General features: G+C 46.5%; 1 protein-coding gene across 1 annotated transcript in view; it reads right to left on the bottom strand.

Annotated features, from left to right (window-relative positions):
• The window catches only part of WNT10A (Wnt family member 10A), a 71,390-nt gene extending 50,147 nt beyond the window's left edge, over positions 1-21,243 (bottom strand). Inside the window, exons 1-3 of the mRNA XM_084805551.1 lie at positions 21,191-21,243; positions 20,063-20,552; positions 4,039-4,301 (exon numbers count right to left, since the gene is read on the bottom strand). Coding sequence (XP_084661677.1) covers positions 4,039-4,301; positions 20,063-20,142 — 343 coding nt within the window. The 5' untranslated portion in view covers positions 20,143-20,552; positions 21,191-21,243. The remainder of the gene's footprint in view (positions 1-4,038; positions 4,302-20,062; positions 20,553-21,190) is intronic.
• Between the last annotated feature and the right edge of the window lie 273 nt (positions 21,244-21,516).

Here is a 21,516-nt window from a genome sequence, read left to right as displayed (position 1 = left end):
TGCTGTCTAGGTTTGCCATAGCTTTCCTCCCAAGGAGCAAGCGTCTTTTAATTTCATGGCTACAGTCACCGTCTGCGGTGATCTTGGAGCCCAAGAAAATAAAATGTGTCCCTGCTTCCATTTCTTCCCCTTCTATATGCCAGGACGTGACGGGGCCAGATGCCATGATCTTCGTTTTTGTAATGTTGAGTTTCAAACCAGCTTTTGCACTCTCCACTTTCACCTCAACAACAGGCTCTTTAGATCCTCTTCGCTTTCTGCCATTAGGGTGGTATCATCCACGTATCTGAGGTTGTTAATAATTCTCCCGGCAATCTTAATTCCGATCTGTGATTCATCCAACCCAGCGTTTCTCATGATGTACTCTGCATATAAGTTAAATAAGCAGGCAGACAATATGCAGCCTTGTCGTACTCCTTTCCCAATTTTGAACCAATCGGTTGTTCCATGTCCGGTTCTTACTGTTGCTTCTTGGCCCTCGTACAGGTTTCTCAGGAGACAGGTAAGGTGGTCTGGTACTCCCATCTCTTTAAGAATTTGCCACAGTTTGTTGTGATCCACACAATCAAAGGCTTTAGCGTAGTCAATGAAGCAGAAATAGACGTTTTTCTGGAATTCTCTTGCTTTCTCCATGATCCAGTGAATGTTGGCGATTTGATCTCTAGTTCCTCTGCCTCTTCGAAACCCAGCTTGTACTTCCGGTAGTTCTTGGTTCACATACTGCTGAAGCCTAGCTTGTAGGATTTTGAGCATAACCTTGCTGGCATGTGAAATGAGCGCAATTGTACGGTAGTTTGAACACTCTTTGGTGTTGCCCTTCTTTGGAACTGGAATGTAAACTGACCTTTTCCAGTCTTGTGGCCACTGTTGAATGTTCCAAATGTGTTGGCATATTGAGTGCAGCACTTTAACAGCATCATCTTTTAGGATTTTAAATAGCTCAGCTGGAATACTGTCATCTCCGCTAGCTTTGTTGTTAGTAATGCTTCCTAAGGCCCACTTGACTTCACTCTCTAGGATGTCCGGCTCAAGTTCAGAAACTATCATGGCTATCAGGGACATTCAGATCTTTTCTGTATAGTTCTTCTGTGTATTCTTGCCACCTCTTCTTAATCTCATCTGCTTCTGTTAGGTCCCTGCCTTCTTTGTCCTTTATCATGCCCGTCTTTGCACAAAACGTTCCCTTGAGATCTCCAATTTTCTTGAAGAGATCTCTAGTCTTTCCCATTCGGTTGTTTTCCTCGATTTCTTTGCATTGTTCATTTAAGAAGGCCTTCTTGTCTCTCCTTGCTATTCTCTGGAACTCTGCATTCAGTTGGATATATCTTCCCCTTTCTCCCTTGCTTTTTGCTTCCCTTCTTTCCTCAGCTACTTGTAAAGCCTCCTCAGACAGCCACTTTGCTTTCTTGCATTTCTTTTTCTTGGGGATGGATTGAGTTTCTGCCTCCTGAACAATGTTACAGACCTCCGTCCATAGTTCCTCAGGCACTCTGTCTATCAGGTCTAATTCCTTAAATCTATTCCTCACCTCCACTGTATATTCATAAGGGATATGATTTAGGTCATACCTGAATGGTTTAGTGGTTTTCCCTACGTTCTTCAATTTAAGCCGAAATTTTGCAATAAGAAGCTCATGATCTGAGCCACAGTCAGCTCCAGGTCTTGTTTTTACTGACTGTATAGAGCTTCTCCATCTTTGGCTGCAAAGGACATAATCCATCTGATTTCGATATTGACCATCTGGTGATGTCCATGTGTAGAGTCGCCTCTTGTGCTGTTGGAAAAGAGTGTTTGCTATGATCAGCGTGTTCTCTTGGCAAAACTCTATTAGCCTTTGTCCTGTTTCATTTTGTACACCAAGGCCATGCTTGCCTGTTATCCTGGTGATTTCTTGACTTCCTACTTTGGCATTCCAATCCCCTATGATGAAGAGGACATCTTTTTTTGGTGTTAGTTCTAGAAGGTGTTGTAGGTCTTCATAGAACCGATCAACCTCAGCTTCTTTGGCCTCAGTGGTTGGGGCATAGACTTGAATTACTGTGATGTTGAATGGTTTGCCTTGGATTCGTACTGAAATCATTCTATCGTTTTTGAGATTGTACCCCAGTACTGCTTTCCCCACCCTTTTGTTGACTATGAGTGCTACTCCATTTCTTCTAAGGGATTCTTGCCCACAGTAGTAGATATGATGGTCACCTGAATTAAATTCGCCCATGCTTGTCTATTTTAGTTCGCTGAATCCCAAGATGTCGATGTTCAATCTTGCCATCTCATGTTTGACCACCTCCAGCTTACCTTGATTCATTGATCTTACATTCCAGGTTCCTAAACAATATTGTTCTTTACAGCATCAGATTTTCTTTTCACCACCAGACACATCCACAGCTGAGTGTCCTTTCAGCTTTGGCCCAGCTGCTTCACTCTTTCTGGCGCTACTTGGAAATACCCTCTGCTCTTCCCCAGTAGTATATTGGACACCTTCCGACCTGAGGGGCTCATCTTCCGGCGTCATATCTTTTAGCCTTGTGATACGTTCCATGGGGTTTTCTTGGCAAGAATACTGGGGTGGGTTGCCATTTCCTTCTCCAATGGACCACATTTTGTCAGAACTCTCTGCCATGACCTGTCCGTCTTGGGTGGCCCTGCACGGCATAGCTGATGGCTTCACTGAGTTAGGCAAGCCCCTTCGTCACAACAAGGCAGTGATCCATGAGGGGGCTTCTCAAAGTACCTTATACTTTTTATGTGATAACTAGGGAAAGAAGTTTCTTTGTTATGAACGCCTGCCTCACAGAGATGTGACTGGCACTGACTTTGCCATTATTTTGGTGCCAGATCAGACCTTTTCTGTTTGCCAGGGCATTTTAAGCTGGTCAGCTGGTCTTATTGTATATTTTTACTGCTGTGTTATGATTGTATGTTATTGCTTTTATTGCGTTTTATGCTTGTATGACCATTTTTGTTATATTTATTGTTCACTGCCCTGATATCTTTTTTTATGGAAGGCTATTCATAAATGTCCTAATAAATAAACAATAAACCATATGAAATTTCTGCCTTTCTGCATCTATCATCTACGCACTAATCTCCAACGGGAAGTTCATATTGCTTTGCAGCTGGGAAGGGGCTTGGTATATCTTGAGGCCAATGAAGAACTATTGCACTGTCCACTTCTAGGTTTGTGTAAGGTGTCTCACCCGCTCCACGTAGCTCTGCTCATCAGTTAGAGTTAGACAGGACCACTGTTCCTCAAAACTGGCACAAGTAGATGTTCACTTGCTTTCTCTGGGATAACAGGATTCTGATTTACTGGTGGACCACCAAGTGTCCTTTGGTTGCTGGGATTCTTGCAAAGCACATTAGATCTTGATCTAATCCCACAAAGCACTTCTTAGGCTCTTAAGCAGAAGAATAATACCAAGAACCAACATAGATTAGATTTACTTTTAAGTGTTAAGCGATCCTTCCTGAATATACACTCTTGATTTGCAAAATTAACACATACTGATGGACCACTGGATTTCAATTTTTTAAAAGTACACCATTCAAGACCATTGTCAGCTCACCTATCAGCATGTTCAACCCTATAGAAAACTAGGGTTTTCATTGGTTTTAACATACATTTTAAATTTAATTATGCTTTTAGCTGGCCGCTATTTTTTAAATCTACTCTTATCTGATTTTATACCATTTTATTGTGATTTTGCTTATTGTCTATGCAAATTAGTTATTTTTAATGTGGATTTTAGTGTTCTTAGTTGCTTTGGGCTTTTCTTTTTTAATGTGAAAGCGGATATAAATGTAACAAATATGTAAATCAAATCTGCGACAGCGTCTGTATGTTAGGTTATGAGCGAACCTTAAAACTCTGAGAAATGGTATCACATTCAACAACAAACCTCAATCCCACAATTTCTTTAATTATCCCTTGATTTGATTTTTATTTGTAGCCAGCTTAGCACCTTTCTTAGATGCCATAATTTTGTTTCCTTAGAGATTTTACAGAGTCTCTGAGGGGAAGAGGAGAAGGACCCTTACCTCTGCTGAAGATTATGCTTTCATAGGGGATCTTGTTCTTGGTCTCCAGGCTAGAGCAATTCCAGCGCTGATCACGGAACTGGTGCTGGCACTCATGGATGGCGATCTGGATGCCTTGAATGGCAGAAGCTGTCACATCGGGATTCCGCACACACACCTCCAATTGTCGCCGCGTCAGGCCAGGCAAGGTCAGGCAGACAGTGTTGGCGTTCAGCACAGGCTCCAGTGGCAACTTCAGGCCCAGGATCTCATTAGAGAGAGAGCTGGCAAGGAGACAGACCATCAGCAAAGCCATCATCACATCCACAGGATGGCCTTAATTCTAAATACATCCCACATCTCAAAAGAAAGAAGATTGAAAATACAACAATTGGAGCCAATTCTACAAGCTGCAGAGCAAAAAGAAAACTTTTCAGTGATAGAAACTTTGCCATCTTCCTTGATAACTGCTTCTACTTCTTCTTGATAACTGCTTCTGCTGTTCCTAGGCCTATAATACTGCAGAGTGAAGATACAGGAATATTCTTGATTTGTACTTCACAAGCAAAACTGCTCCCCAGGGCCGGCCCAAGACATTTGTGCAAATGTCTAAAATGTGGGCACTGTTAAAAAGCATGAGAGAATGTTAAGAATCCTTTACACATTTGGCAAATGTCTGAAAATTCAGGGATAGGCACTGAATAGTCACTCAATGGTCACTGCCAACATTCGCTAGTGTTGATAATTGTTGGCAGTGACCTTTGACAAATGTCCTTATTTTAAGATCTGTGAATTTTCAGACACTCAATAAATGTCCACAGTTTGGGACATATCATCACAAGATGTGTCATGAACTGTCAACTTTACCTCACGATTGTCTACAGTCTCTGTATTTTTGGACATTTACCGTAACATACCGATTTGCACTTGTGTCCAATTATCACCTTTATTCTAAATAAACTCTTGGCAGTGTACACCTCTGTGCTTCTCTATCGACCTGCCAGACAGCAATCAGCTTTGTGGTTTGATGTGGATCTTTAGCTATGATTTGTAAAAGGGAGAGGCCCAGCCCACACTCCTGTTTGTCTAAATATCCTGGGCCTTCCCACAACCAGCCCTATCTGCAAACAGCCTAGCAAGTAACCAGTCCAGGTAAACAGGGAGAGGGAGGAGGGAGAGGGAGGGAGGGAGACTCAGGTTAGTAGACAAGAAGGCTTTAATTACACAGCAAAGTGCTCCCTTTGGCGGTTTTAAAAAAAGGGACTCCCAAGTCTCTAATGACTCAATTTGAGGGGAGATGCAAAGGTGGTTGTAACTCACTAATGACAGTGCTTGATCAAAGGTGGAGCAGTGAGGTACTGTGTCCTCTACTCCAACTGGGTCACACATTCCCCATCTCCTGAGAAAAAATGTCCTGTTCCCCTGGCCAGCCCAGGGAATTCCCTCTTGCTTAGACAATGCCCATTGCTCTGTATTTGGCTAAAGAGAGCATCTGTTTCAGGCAGGCCTGTGCCATTCACGTTCCACCAAATTAAAGACAGCCCACCAGAAGTGTATGACGGCCCATCCAGGGCTTGTTAAACCTGTTTTTTTGCTGCCTGCCTGGGTTTGCAAATACACAGAGGGGGAGAAAGATACTGCGTGCCGGCCACCACAATACATAACGAGTGGGCTTAGTTTGGTTTGGTTGGTAGGCCACAGGTTGTGTGGGATACTGAGAGGATATTCTCCTGGGGCCAAAATTATCCCCCAGGTTCTGCATAGTACATGTGGTAGCTCCAAGGGAGATTCTGGGTCATGTTTCTAACACACAGTAAGATGTTGAGCATGTGTTGCATAAGAAAATGAGTGACAATTCCAGATTCCTATGGAGCATTTTCCCACACCCTGCCAGCTTCAGTAGAGTTGCCAGGTTCAGTAGAGGACTATGCTCCTCTGCATTTAATGGTCATGTAGGAGGGAGGCCTCCAGCAAGTGGGGCTTTTCCTTGCGTATTTTCTTTCTATATAATATGGCCATACCGCCTACTGAATCTAACAACTGGCCTCAGAAGGCTCCCTGTATGGCACTCAGAGGTTCAGCAGCTGCAGCTTCTCCTATGATGATAACATCTTAATGTAATTGTCCCTACATACAATTTACTACATACAGAAGTCACAGGAGCCTACAGGGAATAGTCTCACATTTGGTCCACCTGAAGTCAATTATTTCCACATGGAAATGCCCTAGTTTGCCAGCTGACCAGAAGAGAATGTCTTGCCCAGTTCTTTATTCCTTTAGCACAGGGATGGGCAACTTTTGGCGGTGAGGGGGCTGCATTGCCTCCCCAGAACCCACCTGCAGCAAGTGCAGAAACACATTCCTGGGAGGCTTTTGGGAACACCATTCTGCTTGCAAAAAGGCGAGGTCTTCCCACATGCCTCTTTCCCTGCCAAAATTGCCACTTTTTTTTGCTGCTGCAGCAGCAGCACATTCAACAGCAGCAGCAGGGTGCATGCTGCCTACAGGCTGCATGTTGCCCACCCCTGCTTTAACAGCCGCAGAAATCAGCAGATAAGTCTTTTCATGGCACGAAGATAAGCATTGTTGTCTGCAAAGGCCTGCAGCTCATACTGCTGTGAAAGGCGCAGGGCCAACAGGCATCTACAGTCTTGTGAACAGTTACTGCCTGGCAGCCTGTGCCGAGTAAAAGTTGTTTCCAGGCAACCTAAACTTTGTAAATTAAGAGATCTGGATTTCTATAATTATAATTAATATTATTTCCATTCAGTCCATCAATGGGTACATGAGGGCTAGTAAATATATGCGTGGGCTGGCAACCTCCATGGATTTCTTTGCAAGCAGCCTCAGTTTGAACATGACCACGCTACAGAATTAAGCCAGTTTAACTGTGATGGCTTCCCCACAAGGAAATCCCAAGTATTGTTGTTCTGAGAGGAGGCTAGGGATTTCTCCAACAGAATTCTCAGCCTCCTCACAAATTCCCTAAAATTCCCAGGGCTACTTAGGGAAAGCTATGAGAATTGGAAGTATTGGAAAACTAGTTTGAAATTTCTAGCACAGATGTGTCCTAACAGTTAATTTGCCAAAACATAATAAATACATGCTCGCTTCATGGGAAGGGGCTTACTGAACAATCGTATACACCAGTGACACTCTGGGTGGGAGATATGCCACCAACAGCCAACATATCCTACACCTGCTCAGCTAAGGGGGATGGGGGAACACACAACATAAAAAAATTGCAGAACAATGTAAAAATGGTGGACATGGCCCCAGCGCTCTGGAAACACCACTCAAAGCCCACCTATCAGGGACTCTGCTGGCTGTGACACCCACACATGGAGTGAGCCAATGAACTCAGCATACAGCCCTGCATCACAACACACAAAACACCAGCAACACTCCCAGGGCCGTTTCTTTGGGGGGAGGGCGAATAGGGCAACCGCCTTGGGTGCCAAGTTCTGGGGAAGCCAAGCCAACCTCCCCCACAACCCTCTGGCTCCTCCCCCTTACTGGCTGCTCACCCATCTGTGCCACCCAGAGAGTTCAGATGCCAGCCCAATCTCTTGCTCTGAGGATTCTCCCAGAGCACAAGACTGATTGGGCAGGCTTTCTGGAGAGCTGGCCAGGCCCAAATGCCACATTCTGAGGGGTCCTTCCTTAAAGCAAGGCATTCTGGGTGAGGGACGGAAGTTCAAAGCAAGGGTGGGGGTGGCAGTGATGGCTGGGGTGGGCAGGGGGAGAGAAGAGAGGGCACAGCTAGGGGATGGAGGGGAGAGAAGAGATATGCAGTGGCGGTGGCATGTCCACTGGGGTGCCAACATACCACCTTACCTGGGGCGCCAGAATACCTACAGACAGCCTGAACACACCTCCAATTCATCTTACCCCCAGGCATCCATCCTTATAGGCAGGGGTTCAAATCCCCTTATGCTGCTCACAAACATTTTGGAGCACTATGCACAGAAGGGGAAGGAGGAGAGCCCACTCAAAAGAGCATCCACATAACACCCCAGGCAGGAGATCTGCAGACAGCACATGCAGCCCTCCTGGGATAAGGTTCAAGACCCATTCAGGAGGGAACTACTATTTTTCCGCCAGGGGGCAGGGGCAGGACATGCAACAAAGGGAGCCACAGATACACATTGAGAGCAGCAGCAACAGCTTTTTGTGGCTCAATACATAGGGCAGGGGATTGAGAAGCACAGGGCTGGCCCTACCATTTGGCAGAATGAAGCAGTTATCTTCGGCAGCAGATGCTGGGAGGTAGCAGCAAGATGTTCGGGAAGAGACCTGTGGGCCATGTGGCCTGCTCTGCAACCCCTATGTTAGCTTGCTGTCTTCAAGTGCAGCAGATGATGGTGTCCCATCATCAGTGTTGAAGACAGATTAATCTATCAGTCTGGTCAGCTTTTGAACATGGAATAGGAGGGGGTGCCATCTTGTTCTTTACCTCAGGCAACAAAATGTCTTGGGCTGGCCCTGGGAAAGCAGGTGGTAGGATCTTGAGCCACACCAGGGGGAATGGGGCAACATGGCCCCGCTAAGGATTTGCACGCCTCACCAAAACCAGTCATGTCAGAGACAAAAGACACAGAGTGCCCAGGACACAAATCCACACTACAGACATCACAGAGCAGTTCCCTTACCACTTACCCACAGTTCCAGGCAGGAACATGACATGTATCACTTGTTAGACCCCTTAGAGCCTCAATACCCAGTCACTGATGCCAGAAGCAGTGGGGCTACAAGAGAAGCTCTAGCATGGCGAACAGTGTACACTTTTCATGCAAGGGATCCCAGGATAATTTCCATGCTACAATATCACACTAGGCCAGGTAGGGAAGGGCCCCCACACCTCAGCCAATCATGAGAACACTGCATTTATTCATATATTTATTCATTTTGAAAATTCTATACCACTCCTTCATCTCCAAAGGCAATGCCAGGCAGAGCATTGCACTGACCAATAGTCTAGCTTCTGCATAGGCCAATCAGTCCTTTGGGCCCTCTCCCACTGAGCAACCCACATGAGCAATACACACACACCTATTTTGCCCAATAAGCTAGCCCCACTGGTTAGCATCACAGCAGGTCTCTCCTCACCTGACTGCCTCTTACACCTTGGCAGCAGCCGCCAGCTCCCTTGTGATGGACCCTGAGAGAGGCTGCCCCCTCATAGTCTGGGGAAATTGGAGGAGTAGAAGGAGAAAGGGCCCTCAGCCCATCAAGCTCCCCGCTCAGCCCATCAGGGTCCCATTTTGAGGCTAGCTGAAGCCAGATCATATCAGGGTGTGGGAAAGGGATCCATATCTAACACACCCTAGCAACAAAAAATCAACACAGGTGACAAACTCATATCTTGTATTGATCAGCATCCAGGATGATGGTGATCCTGAAAGGGAAAAACACATGTGTGGGATTGCCAGCCAGTCACCCCAGCAGGGCTCCATTGCCTTGGGCAGTGGCTCATCAGACAGCAGGGTAGCAGGTGCTATGCCAATTATGGCACCATATCCATGGTTGTAACACCATCACCTGTTGTATAACTGTCTATCACAAAGCTTGTAATGGTACAGCAACTAATGGGAGCTAATAGGTTGGCAATCCTGTTGAGAAATGTTGGGCGCATAGTGGTCATGGGGCAGGCCTCTGTTCCCGGGGCATGTATGTGGCCGGGGGTGGGGGTGGAGAGCAGCATGTGGAGAGCGAAGGAATTATTAACTGAGGAGGAGGAGTCAGCAGCAGAAATGCAGCTGGATTCACAGTACATGTTTATGAGGGAGTGCAAAAGGAAAGAGAGAGTGGTGCTACCTGAGCGCTCAGCCAGCGTTCATGCCACAGCCTCCTCAAGGAGGAAGAATCTATCTATCTCTTCCCCCTTGGGTGGAAGGCTGTGTGTGTGACAACCACTTGTTCTGCTCTCTGCATCCAGGCTGTGATCCTGCAAGGAGCAAAAGTGCTCTTGAGTGTTTGGCCAGTGGTGGCAATGGTTGGAATGGAGCAGAGCGACCAGATGCAAAAAAGGACAGGGCTGATGCAGCATTAACAGTTTTGTAGAAAATTGAATTTCAGCAGGTGCCGCTTGCACGAAAAGCAATGCCTGCTGAAAATAAATTCTTCTACAAAATTATAAAAGGTTTCTCTCTTTCTTTTAGCTTAGCTGGCTTGCAACTGCGCTGCATGAGGGATCTCCAAACGCCCTTCGGAAGGGAAACCACATCATTTCCATTTCCTTTCCAGGAGCCTTGTATGGAAAAAGAGATGGCGGCCCCTACTGAGGCAGTGCCAGCAGTTCAGCTGCTACCTTGTGTTTTCCCCTCTACTTACGGCAGAGTAAGCCACGTAGCAGCTCTGGGCTCTCTGGTGTGGTGCCTGTGGGCACCTATGTGCCCCTCGGACGCCTCTTTTGGCACTTGCCAGGCTGCCTGCCCCTCCAGATTTTAATTTTATTTATTAAGACTTTTTTTAATTCACTGGGAGGTTCGTACGCTGCAAAGTAAAGTTCTGCCCTCCAGTGCCATCTCTTTTTCGTTTCAAAAGCGTGGTTTTGTGTTTTGGAGCTCAGTCCCCATCTCTGCCTAGTACTTAGCTTCTTGGGCAAGTTATTTTTCTTTGAGTCTTGCCAATTGTTTTCTGGGAAATGAGTGTTTCCCAGAAAGGAAGGGACCATGGCAGCCATTTTGTGAGAGCATCTACGGCACTTTCTCAAAATTCCAGATGCGTCCACTGACTCAAAGAGTAACCAATCGGTGTGCTAGTCCCAACCCACTACGACCGATGGCGGTGCACATCAACTGAGCGGCGGCATGATGCGCCCAGCCCTACAACAGCAAAATAATTGGGTTGGGTTTACTGGTGATAATTATATATAACAAAATCCAATGATAACGTTTTTTATCTGTGTAGTTTAAAATCGTACATCTAAACAATAAAAGGGAATACAATATTATTGTGCTGATACTGTATTCTCTTTTATTTAGATGTATGCTTTTACACTACACACATAAAAAAATATCATTAGATTTTGTTATATATATTTATTATCACCAGTAAGCCCAGCTCAGTTGTTTTGTGGTTATATTGCTTAGGTTGTGGGACACTTCCTGTTTTGTCTGGCGCCCAACCAAAAGGCCCTGGGATACAGCCCGAACAGCCACCCCTTGCCAATGCCCCATTGCCAAATATCCCCACCACCATGGGGCGGGGGGAGGGGGATGGTGCTGCTAAATTGTTTGTGAGGGATGTTCAGCCCAGCCCTAGTTTATATAGTGATAGTGGTGTTGTGCACCTATTGACCATATCCTGTGCCAGGGATCTCCAACCTTTTTGGGCCTGTGGGCACATTTGGCATTTTGAAAAAGTGCCCTGGGCACCACTACCAATTAGCTGCTGCCGGGGCCCAATCACAAAGATGTTGGGAGCACACTCACCCCATATCTCTGTGAGTTTACATGAATGTGCACACTGTGTGTAAACTACTCACTCTGGTTTCTCTCTCTCTTTCCTCCCTATTAAAGCCAATGGAGCAATTCATCCATTGGTTTTAACAGGGGGAGGGCAAGTTCCCCTGCCGAAAAACAGCTGAAAGGGGAGTGAAGGTCACCCCTGCCCACAAGGACTCTGTTTCCCCAAGGGTCCTTGGTGGGGGGTGGACATTGCCCCCCCCCCAGCCATTTTTCAACAGCGGTCTTAGAATCATAGGATTGGAAGGGGCCTACAAGACCATCGAGTCTAACCCCCTGCTCAGTGCAGGAAGCCTGATTCCCACGCGGTCTCCCGTCCAAATACTAACCAGGGCTGACCCTGCTTAGTTTCCGAGATCAGATGAGATCAGGTACATCCAGCCCTTTGCTTGTGTCTTTCCTCTCCCTATTAAAACCAATGGAGTGATTTATCCATTGGTTTTAATAAAGAGAGGAAAAGCCCCACCTGCTGAAAATTGGCTGGAGGCTGGATGAAGGTCCCCTCCCCCGCCCTTTGGCTGTTCGGTGGGGGTCTTTGGTGGGGGATGAGCTTCAGCACCACCACCACCCCCAGCCATTTTTGGCAAGGGAGCTTTCCCCCTGTTCAAGTAAATGGAAGAATCACTCCACTCACTTGCAGAGGGGGTAAATAGCTTGGTGGACACCTTAGCTTGGCCTTGCAGGTACAGTAGCACCTGTGGGTGCTGCACTGGAGATTCTGTCCTATGCTTTTTTGTGGTGATCTGGGCAGGGGAGTCATCAATGCAGGGGTGGCTGTTTTTAAAAATGTTTACCTCCCATTGACATGAGTGGAAGGGAAATTTCCTGTGCCGGTTCTGGGGCTGGTGTAAAGTTGTGCTGTGGGCAGGGTAATGGTTTGGAGGAGTGTTGGAGGATGCGGTATAAGTGTGCCCCTGCCCTGCCCTAGCCCACCCCCAGGGCCAGCCCTACCATTAGGCAAAGTGAGGCAGCCAGTCACGTCAGGCAGCAGATGCTGGGAGGCGGCAGCAAGGCATTGGAGGAGACAGCTGTGTGTGCTGTAAGGTCTTCTCTGTGCCCTCTAAGACAGCCTGCTGCCTTCAGGTGTGGTGGAGAATGCTGTCCCATTGTCAGCACCGTAGAAAGACTCAACTGCCAGCCCAGTCAGCTCTTGTACATGGAATGGGAGGGAGAGCCATCTTGTCCTTCACCTGAGGCAGAAAAATGTTTTGGGCCAGCCTTGCCCATCCCCATCCTGCCCATAACTCCACCCATCCCACTGGTGTATCTTTCATGCCAGTAGCATGTCTCACTCGCATGGTGGCACTTCTGCCAAATCCTATGGCCCATCAGCCAGTGTAACTCAAGCTCTATTATTTCAGAATCTGCCCCCTCCACATTACAGTGGTGCAAAACAACTTAACTTGCTCACTTCCTCACATCTCAACTGATTTTTCAACAGTATTTTAAGGATGTGGGTGAAGCATTCCCTATACTTGTAGGTCTATTGGCTGTCTTAGCTGTGTTGGTTCCAGAGAACAGGAAAGCACAGAATACAAAAACTGGTAATTTTGAGTTGGCAAATTCTAATTGTTCAAAAGTTGTAACAACAGCCCTGCAAGGCTTTTCTTCAAACATAGGTAGATCTAGTCTGTTGCCACAGTCAAGGCTTGGTATATATCAAGCCACTGTAGTGCAACTTAAGGAGAACTCAGGCCAGGCTGCCAAAAAAAAGCTGCATATTTCTCCAGGGACCACATACTAAATAAGATCCACCTTCATGGCTTATAAAAATGAAGTACAGTAGCAAATCTGCAATATGTCACCCCAACACACCCAGATAAAGTGTTGGCATCTGATTACCAGGCATCAGACGCCATGTACACAAGATCACACCCTTGTTTTACTAATTGGAGAAAAGTAGCATCCCCTGGTTCTGTACTCAGACAATCGCTAATACAGATTAGAATCCCACCTTCATCCTTTAAAAAGGAAGGCCATCCTACCATCTTGCCATACAAATTGTGGAAATGCTGGCGTGATGAATTGTTATAAAGTGGTAACCAATCCATATTATGCCTACAATCCTGAGCATGCCTACTTAGATTTTATTTATTTATTATTAGCAGGTATATATTGAGTTACTGGTTAAAAGCCATCAAGGCAGGGAACAACAAAACCTTGAAACAAGAAAAACTAAAACAGTGAAACAGTAAACACATTAAAACGTTTAAGACAACTACATATTTTAAAAGGCTAGTTTAAAAATATGCATCTTCACACCCTTTCTAAAAGCTACGAGAGCAGGAAACAATCATAGGTCTTGAGGAAGCACATTCCACAGCTTTGGGAGCGAGCAACACAGGAGAAAGCCCTTTCATGCATGCCCAACAAACAGGCCTCTGCAGATAATGGTGCCCTCAAAAGGGCCCCTCCTGCAGAACTTAATATGTGAGCAGGTTCATAGCGAGACAGGCGGTCCCTTAGATAGCTGTTCAGGGCTTTAAAGTTTAAAACGAACGTCCTGAATGCAGCCCAAAAAGAAAATTGGCAACCAGTACAGGTCTTTCAGGACACATGTAATATGGTCCCAATACCTTGCACTGGTTACCAGCCTAGCTGCCGCATTTTGCACTAATTGTAGCTTCTGGACACTCTTCAAGGGTAGCCCCTCATAAAACACATTGCAGGAGTCTAATTGTGATGTAACTAAGGCATGGATAACTGTTGCCAAGTCAGGCCAACACAGGAGGGGTCACAGCTGGCATATCAAGTGTAACTGTGCAAATGCACTCCTTTCCACTGCCATCACGTGAAGATCCAGGGACAGCATAGGATCAAGGAGCACTTCCAAGGTATGAAGCAGATCCTTCAGGGGACGTTCATCCCCTTCCACAACAGGCTGAATCCCAATCCTCAAGTCAAGACTTTCTAGAGGTAAGGGTCCTTTATTTCATTGGTACTTACTTGCATCTAAATATGTGTGGGAACATGGTGTGAGTGTTCTGGAGTGTGTGCACTCAGATGTTTTGGACTACAGCTCCCAATATTACTGGTCATTGGCCATGCTGGCTGGGGATGATACGAGTTGAAATCCAAAACATCTGGAGGGCACCAGGTTTGGGGAAGGTTACCATAGGGGCAGCTTAAATCTCTTCAAGCAATTGCCCCTGGCTGCCTGAAACTTCCCAGAGTTCTTCATCTGTTCTAGCCAGATCACATTCATGAGATTCTCTCCATAATAACAACACAGACTGGACAATGGTTATGTGGAAATGACTGTCCCTGGTATAGGCACTATAATTTATTCTGACTGTACAGTTGTAAACTGACCAGAAAAAAAGCCTAGGCAGTTTTGACTAGTTTGATCTGCAGAAATCAACTATGGAAATCAGCATCACTGCCTGCTAATGTCTGTAGATCAAAATGCTGTTAAAGGGGCAGCTATGGAAGTTATTCAAAAGTTGTCAACCCAATCTGACTGTGAAGAATGGGAGCAGAATACAGTACTGAAGGAGCAAGAGCAATTATTCAATGAAATAAAGCATTTTGCTCCAAGACTACATCTTGTCTCCCCAACCCCTGCCAAGGTAAAATGTTCATCCAGTAAGTATCCAGTACATAGACATTTGGACTTGGATCTATAAGACCTGGGTTCAAGTCTCATCTCTGCCAACAGTCCAATATATGACCTTAGGTATCAGTAAACCCACTGTAAAGTAGTAATCGTTACTGTAAGGTCCAACACAATAAAGACTGAAAAGTAGTTATATTTGCAGAGTTGTATGAGAATGGTAGTCATGGCTCAACACACTATACTATGCTATCTTTCATACCCACGTATCTATACAGTCCAACACGGCTTGTGCACACGCACATACCTTTCATACACACATAAGATGAGCACATGCTCATACATGCTCTTTCTGTGCTCTTTCATCACACTTTCTGTCCTTTCCATACAATTGTGTAAGCCAGCACTAAGCACATGGCAGATACACACAAAACCATCACTTGCATGTACGTCACCCCACAAACACACACACTATGGTTTCCTTTGCATGCTATTGAGCCTTGATACTATTCTGTATATTTCTGATTTATTATTGCCTTCATTAATGGTAATAATAAATGGCTATTATTACCATCATTAATTATTTGTATTATCATTATTAATAGTATTTGTGTACATCCAATAACTGATGTTCTCAAAGACATTTTTCCAGGCTTTTAATTGGGAATTGTGCAAATTAACCAGAAGGCCTGCTTAAATACACCAGGCCTTCTACCTTCCTTCCCAGAACATGGTGAAGATTGTCAAGCAGACAGTTCTGGTTGTGTATGGAACAGAAAAACCTATTCCAGTCATCTGAGATGTGTAATAATGGCCAAGTGATAGTTAGGTTGAATCCTGAGGGCCAGCCCACTATGGCACCCCACCCTGCCCTAAGCACATGCACCCTTTTAATGTTGAGATGTCTGCCAGCCTTAGGAAGTAAATCTAAGCTTTTCCACTTACCTCACTTTACAGGTAAATCTCCTGTGCCATCCCACTCTAACCAGAATTGGTGTCCTTTCCTCTCCTTCACATCCTGCCACCTAAATAACTTATATACAATGAAATCCCTACAACTCCCCTGAGAGATCATCCCCTGCCTGATAATGCTGGACTTTCTGAATTCTCTCCTTCCATACTCCTCTCCCCAAATACACATAACAATACACCACACACACACAGAGTCACACATGTTATTTTCTGGCCCTAAAAGCGCAAGGAAATGGGGGTTCAAACAAAAAGACCCACAGAGTTTGGGGAGAGAAATGGTGAAGGGTCAAAGGGGGTGGCTTATCATGTCTGTTCTTTGAATCTGATTGACCTTCCCTCCCCCATTCCCCACTCCATAGCACTAAATGAGTTGAAACATGATTTCACGGTAAAAGGCCCGCAGGTCACAGGCTGTGGTTGCTGCTGCTTTAATTAATACAAGTTCCAACGGTAATAAATTATATTGGGGGGGGGGGCAGAGGGAGAACCAACTCAGAAATGTAAGTATTAAAAACAAAACAAGGCAAAATGGAGAGGTGGGGGGAGGAAGATATATTATTAACCCTTCCCTAGACTCAACACAAGTTTTATGGTGGGGAAAGATGAAATCAAGAATGATGAGATATAAGGGGGAGTTTCCCATTTCTTCAGATGACCTCTGTTCAAACAGCTTCCCCAGATTCGGGATAAATGGAAAATGTTCCCACATCATCACCATCATCAAATAAAACCAAAAGTTTATTTGAGACCATCTAATTTGACCACCTGTATGTGTACAAGTTAGTATCTTTTCTCTGGATGCTCTAGTCTCAGGCTCTTTAAGGAAGGTCCTCTCCCTCACCTCCACCTCAGTCTATAGAAATGCTATACTTGTAGACTCCTGAGCTTGATCATTATCTCTGGCCTGCAGACTTTTAATGGCTGGCAGAGATGACAATATTTTTTCTGCCTTTAGCAGCTGTGTGGCAAGCAGAAACACAGCAGGTGAATACCATCACAGCATCTTCTTGTCAGGTAAAGATTCCCCAGCTGAATTTCTGATTATCACCACATAAATGAAAAAGCAGAGGAGTCCTATCAGGAAGAAAAGACAACAACAACCTGGCAACATTATGACTGGATGAGTCACCCTGTTCTCAAGGCTTTGAATCAAATGCTAGCATCTAGCCAAGTCAAGAAGAGTGTCCACTTTTTATCTGGATTGGGTAGCATGACCACAGAGGATACCCTGTCACCATTTTCAAGGGCATGCTTTTGGGCCATTCATTACCCACTTCCTGTTTGATTGTACCTCCCATGCCCCCCCCCCAACACGCACGCACACGCACACACACTTCAAGTGCGGAGTGGTCACCCATAACTGAAGAGAGGGATCATGACTCAGATTAAAAGAAAAGGTGCAATATATTTACTCTTACTGATTCCCACTCTTCAGAAGGGAAGTCATTGCATCCTAGGGGCCACTACCAGTCTTAATTGGGTATGAAAGTCTGATAGTTATGAGACCAGTCACCTGCATTGTTAAATTATGCCATTTCTGATCCTATGGTCCTATAATGATAGCCTTTTTATGGGGAGTCCCAAGAAAATGCAGGAGTTTTTCTCTCTCTCTCTAGCAAGGCCTCAAATCTACCACCACAGCCAACTTTCTAGAAATATGGATCCAGCTGCTTGACTCTCTGTAGGCAGCCATGTTTGCACGATCACCCATACAAACTTTGTGAAGTGCAGAGGGATGTTAGTGCTCAGGGTATTCGGAAGCGCTCACTGCCCCCTAAACCCATTTCAAGAGATGACTAATCCCTTGCACCCACATACAGGAGCTGGAAAGACAGTTACTTCGCATATTTGCCAAAAGGGAAGGGACCTGCCTGAGGGCTCCCAGGATCCAGCACTAGAGTCCATACCAAATCCAAGGCTCACTCTGAGCCCCAAAGCAACCAGGCCCCACTTGAAAAGGAGGCATATTTGCTCTTTGGCACTGATCCGGCTCTAGCCCTCAAGGAAGGGACCTGCCCTTCGAAGAAAACGATTAAGACATTGTGTGTCTTTCATAACAAGGCAGCTCAGAACAGCGCAGCGTTTCTTTCTAATGAGAGTACTCTGCATGCTGTGGCGCATGCCTTTCATCCAAGCATCCCCAAGCCTTTTTCAAACATGATGCTGATTGATTCATTAATGAATTTATCTTCTGCCCCCTCCCTTAAAAAAAAAATGAAATGCTTCAATTCCACTGAGTCTTTGAGCAACATAAGGTAAACATCTTTCTCCCCATTCTAAAAATAATGAGTCACAGAGGGGGGAAGGAAGTGACTGCTAATCTCAGAATGATACAAAACCTAGGGCCCACAAAAGCAAACCCAGGCATCCCATTTCTTCCCTCAACTCCAAATTCTCTCCTTAAACTGTAAACACAGTGATCACCCAGCCCTGGTGCTCTGAATATCACTTCCCTCCTATTGCTGGAATAGAAACTGGCAACTGCATCCTTATTCAAAGTTTCCTCTTTTTCTATGAATGAATGTGCATTGTCTGCTGACAACTTTGCCACCTAAACCTATTTGGGGTGAACACATTTTCAGTCCTAATGCCACAAGCATTGGGCCTTATTCATTCATTCATTCATTCATTTATCCACACTGCGCCACCCACCCACCCCGCCTCCTCATGCCTTCCCATTCCCAAGGGATCAAGGCAAGTAACATTATCTTATCTCATTTTATAATTGCTACAAACTTAAAAAGAAGGTTAAGGAGAAAGCAATTTGGGATAGTGACTCAAAGCCACCCAGTGAGCTTCATTGCTGAGCAGAGAATTTGAACATCACTCTCCCATGCTCAAATTCAACACTCAAACTGTGTTCCTAAATTCCAATCAGATAAGGGGATTTGGTTCTGCAGCACTTTCACACAGAATTGTTAAATAAGGTAGTTGTAATGAAACTGAGCACCATCCAGTTGAACCCTTGGGACTACAGAAGGATTCCCCATACTAAAACAGATTACCTAATCCAAAAAAATGTAAGGGTCCAAACACACTAGCCTTGTAATAGAATATCACCCATTGTAATCCAGAGCAGGACAAACCCAGCTAAAGCCATAGCAGAGAGTTATATATAGGATATGGACTAAACTTAGTACAACCGACTTTGGGAAATACTGAGATTTTCATAATCTTCTGCACACCAGTAGGATCCTGTGCTAGAGAAAGAAGAGTAAGGCCTTCTTTGAGAAGATGACCACAGGTCTTTGAGCCTCTCCAATGAATGAGTTTGGTGACCAAAGGAGTCCTAAAAGAGCTACCCATTGTCTCTAGCAACGTTTTCTTCTAGCCATGGGTAATATCAGTCTTACCCCAAAGAATAAGACCAATGTGGGGCTTGCTCTATACATGGGGCTGGGAATCAAGATTCCTCAGTTCTTCTGTCCCCAGGTCTGTGGAGGAAATTATGACTAGCAAATTGGAGCAAAGTCACCTAGGAGCCTGATATCCTCTAACCCTATTTCTAGGAGAGGAGAAGCAGATTCCTAACCCTGGGTATTCATAGCTGAACTCAGAAACTGACACTGACGAATGGAAGCTCTTTCCCAAATGCTTTCATGTCAAAAGCACATGCCCTTTGGCGAGAATTTCACGATTATGGATGGGGCGAGAATACGTCTGTAGAGGGAGATGACAGCCCGGATTATAATGCACTGTGGGGGAGGAGGGCTGAAATAATCCTGATGACTAGAACCACTCGTAAAAGAGACAAATCTGCTTCGACACTGCATTCCTGGGAGAGTTGTAATTACAGAAACAGCTCCCAAGTGACATCCCCTCCAAGCCCTTGGGGGCTTCGAGGGGCTGCATTAGGAGGGGATGTGTAATTAATCTCCCCTTAGTATGGTGCACAAGCTGGGGAAGGCATGGAGAGGTGTGGGGTGGTGGGGGAGCGAGAGGTTGTCAATTCTGGCTGTGTGGTAAAGGTCTCACCAACCTTAGAGCAGAGGATCTGGAAGGAGGAAGACAGAGAAAACCAAAATAAAAGGAGGCAAGGAAAGGGTCTTACCTTTGGCCCCAGAGGCTGAGAAGCAGGGGGCAGAGCCAAAAAAGCAGAGTTTGTCCCATCCTGGCTATTAGAAGTTTCATCTCCAGCAGCTGCTGGTTCCTCTTGCTGAAGTGTTTGTTGGATGAGGATGGGATGGGTTGGGTTGTCTCTCCTTCTCTGCCGCTGTCGGTTCGCTCTCCTGTCACTTTTCCCTGCTCTTTTAGGACCTCATTGATCGCCTTGGATTGGAGAGTTTGGCGTGTGTGCGTTTGTGTGTTTAATTTTTGACAGCTCTTTTGAAAACTTTGCAAGTCCAAACTGCAGCGAGCACCTCGGGCCTGCCCTCTCTCCTCCCCACCTCTCTCCCCTCCTTCACCAGGGCAGCTGGGTTTCGAAGAGGCGTCGAGGGCGACTTGTTGGGGTACGCAGCGGCGGGCTCCCCGGATCTCCTCGGAGCTCCATGCGGACAGGTCCTCCTCCTCCTCCGGCCCCCATCTGAGAGCGCCGGGCGCTGAGGGAAGAAAAGGAAGGAGGCTGGCAAAGATCCCCCCCCCTCCGCCCCGCGCACCGCTCCCTATCTATGTACACACCCTCTTCCCTTTGCAGCTTTGGAACCCCCCCACCCCACCTGGGTGCTGAAGTTCCAAGCGGGGCTGCTGCTGCAGCTCTATCTGGGCAGGACAGTCTTTCTCGGGGCGGGGGGGAAGGGGGTTCAGGCTGCGCCCAGCAGGCGGGTGCAGCCCCCGCAGCCCGCCCCAGCGCGCATCTCGGCTGTTCGCGGGGCTGCAGTGCCCGCCCGCGGCGCGGGGCAGCTCGGCGATCGCGCCGGGGCGAGGAGAGCGCACGAGGCTGATCGCGGCGGCGGCTTCTCGGCTACGACGGGATAGGAGAGAAGCAAAAAGGCTCTCTGCGCGCAGCAGCGAGCAACCGCCGCCGAGCCAGCGCCCCAAGCCCGAGTCCCGACACGCCCGTGCAGGAGCCCTCGGGCGGGCAGGCGGGGAAAGGACGGGCCGGGAAGCGTGTGCCAACCGCGCACCCAGAGACATGCACACTCGCACATGCACCCTCGCAGGTAGCCACGCACGGCCGTCCCATCACGCGATTCTGTCCAGTCACTCGCCCGCCAGCCTGGACACACTGCGCGCCCACCTCGTTGACGGGGAAGAAGTACGGGATCCAACTTTGCAAGCACACGTGCGCGGCGCAACGCTTGAAACTCGCGCAAAGCCCCACTCCCTGCCGTGCGCACATCTGCACGTGTCCGCCTTCCCGCGTATGTCCGGAGAGGCACACAAGGCCCGTTCACGCCAAACAAGCATGTACAACACCCAGCCTCGAGCATCGTATGCGCATATCGTTTAGACGCTGCGGAGTCAAAGGCGCATCTTTTGATAAACGCCCACCATTTATAAATGCCCACCATAAACGTGCCATTCCATCGTGCACGCAACTACATAATCTTGTGCTAAGGACGG

This window comes from Heloderma suspectum, chromosome 1, assembly GCF_057233095.1.
Source record: "Heloderma suspectum isolate Gila_16-S chromosome 1, 16-S_ref, whole genome shotgun sequence".
NCBI lineage: Eukaryota > Metazoa > Chordata > Lepidosauria > Squamata > Helodermatidae > Heloderma > Heloderma suspectum.
The sequence above is the reverse complement of the archived record's forward strand: the minus strand, read 5'-3'. Positions and strand labels throughout refer to the sequence as shown.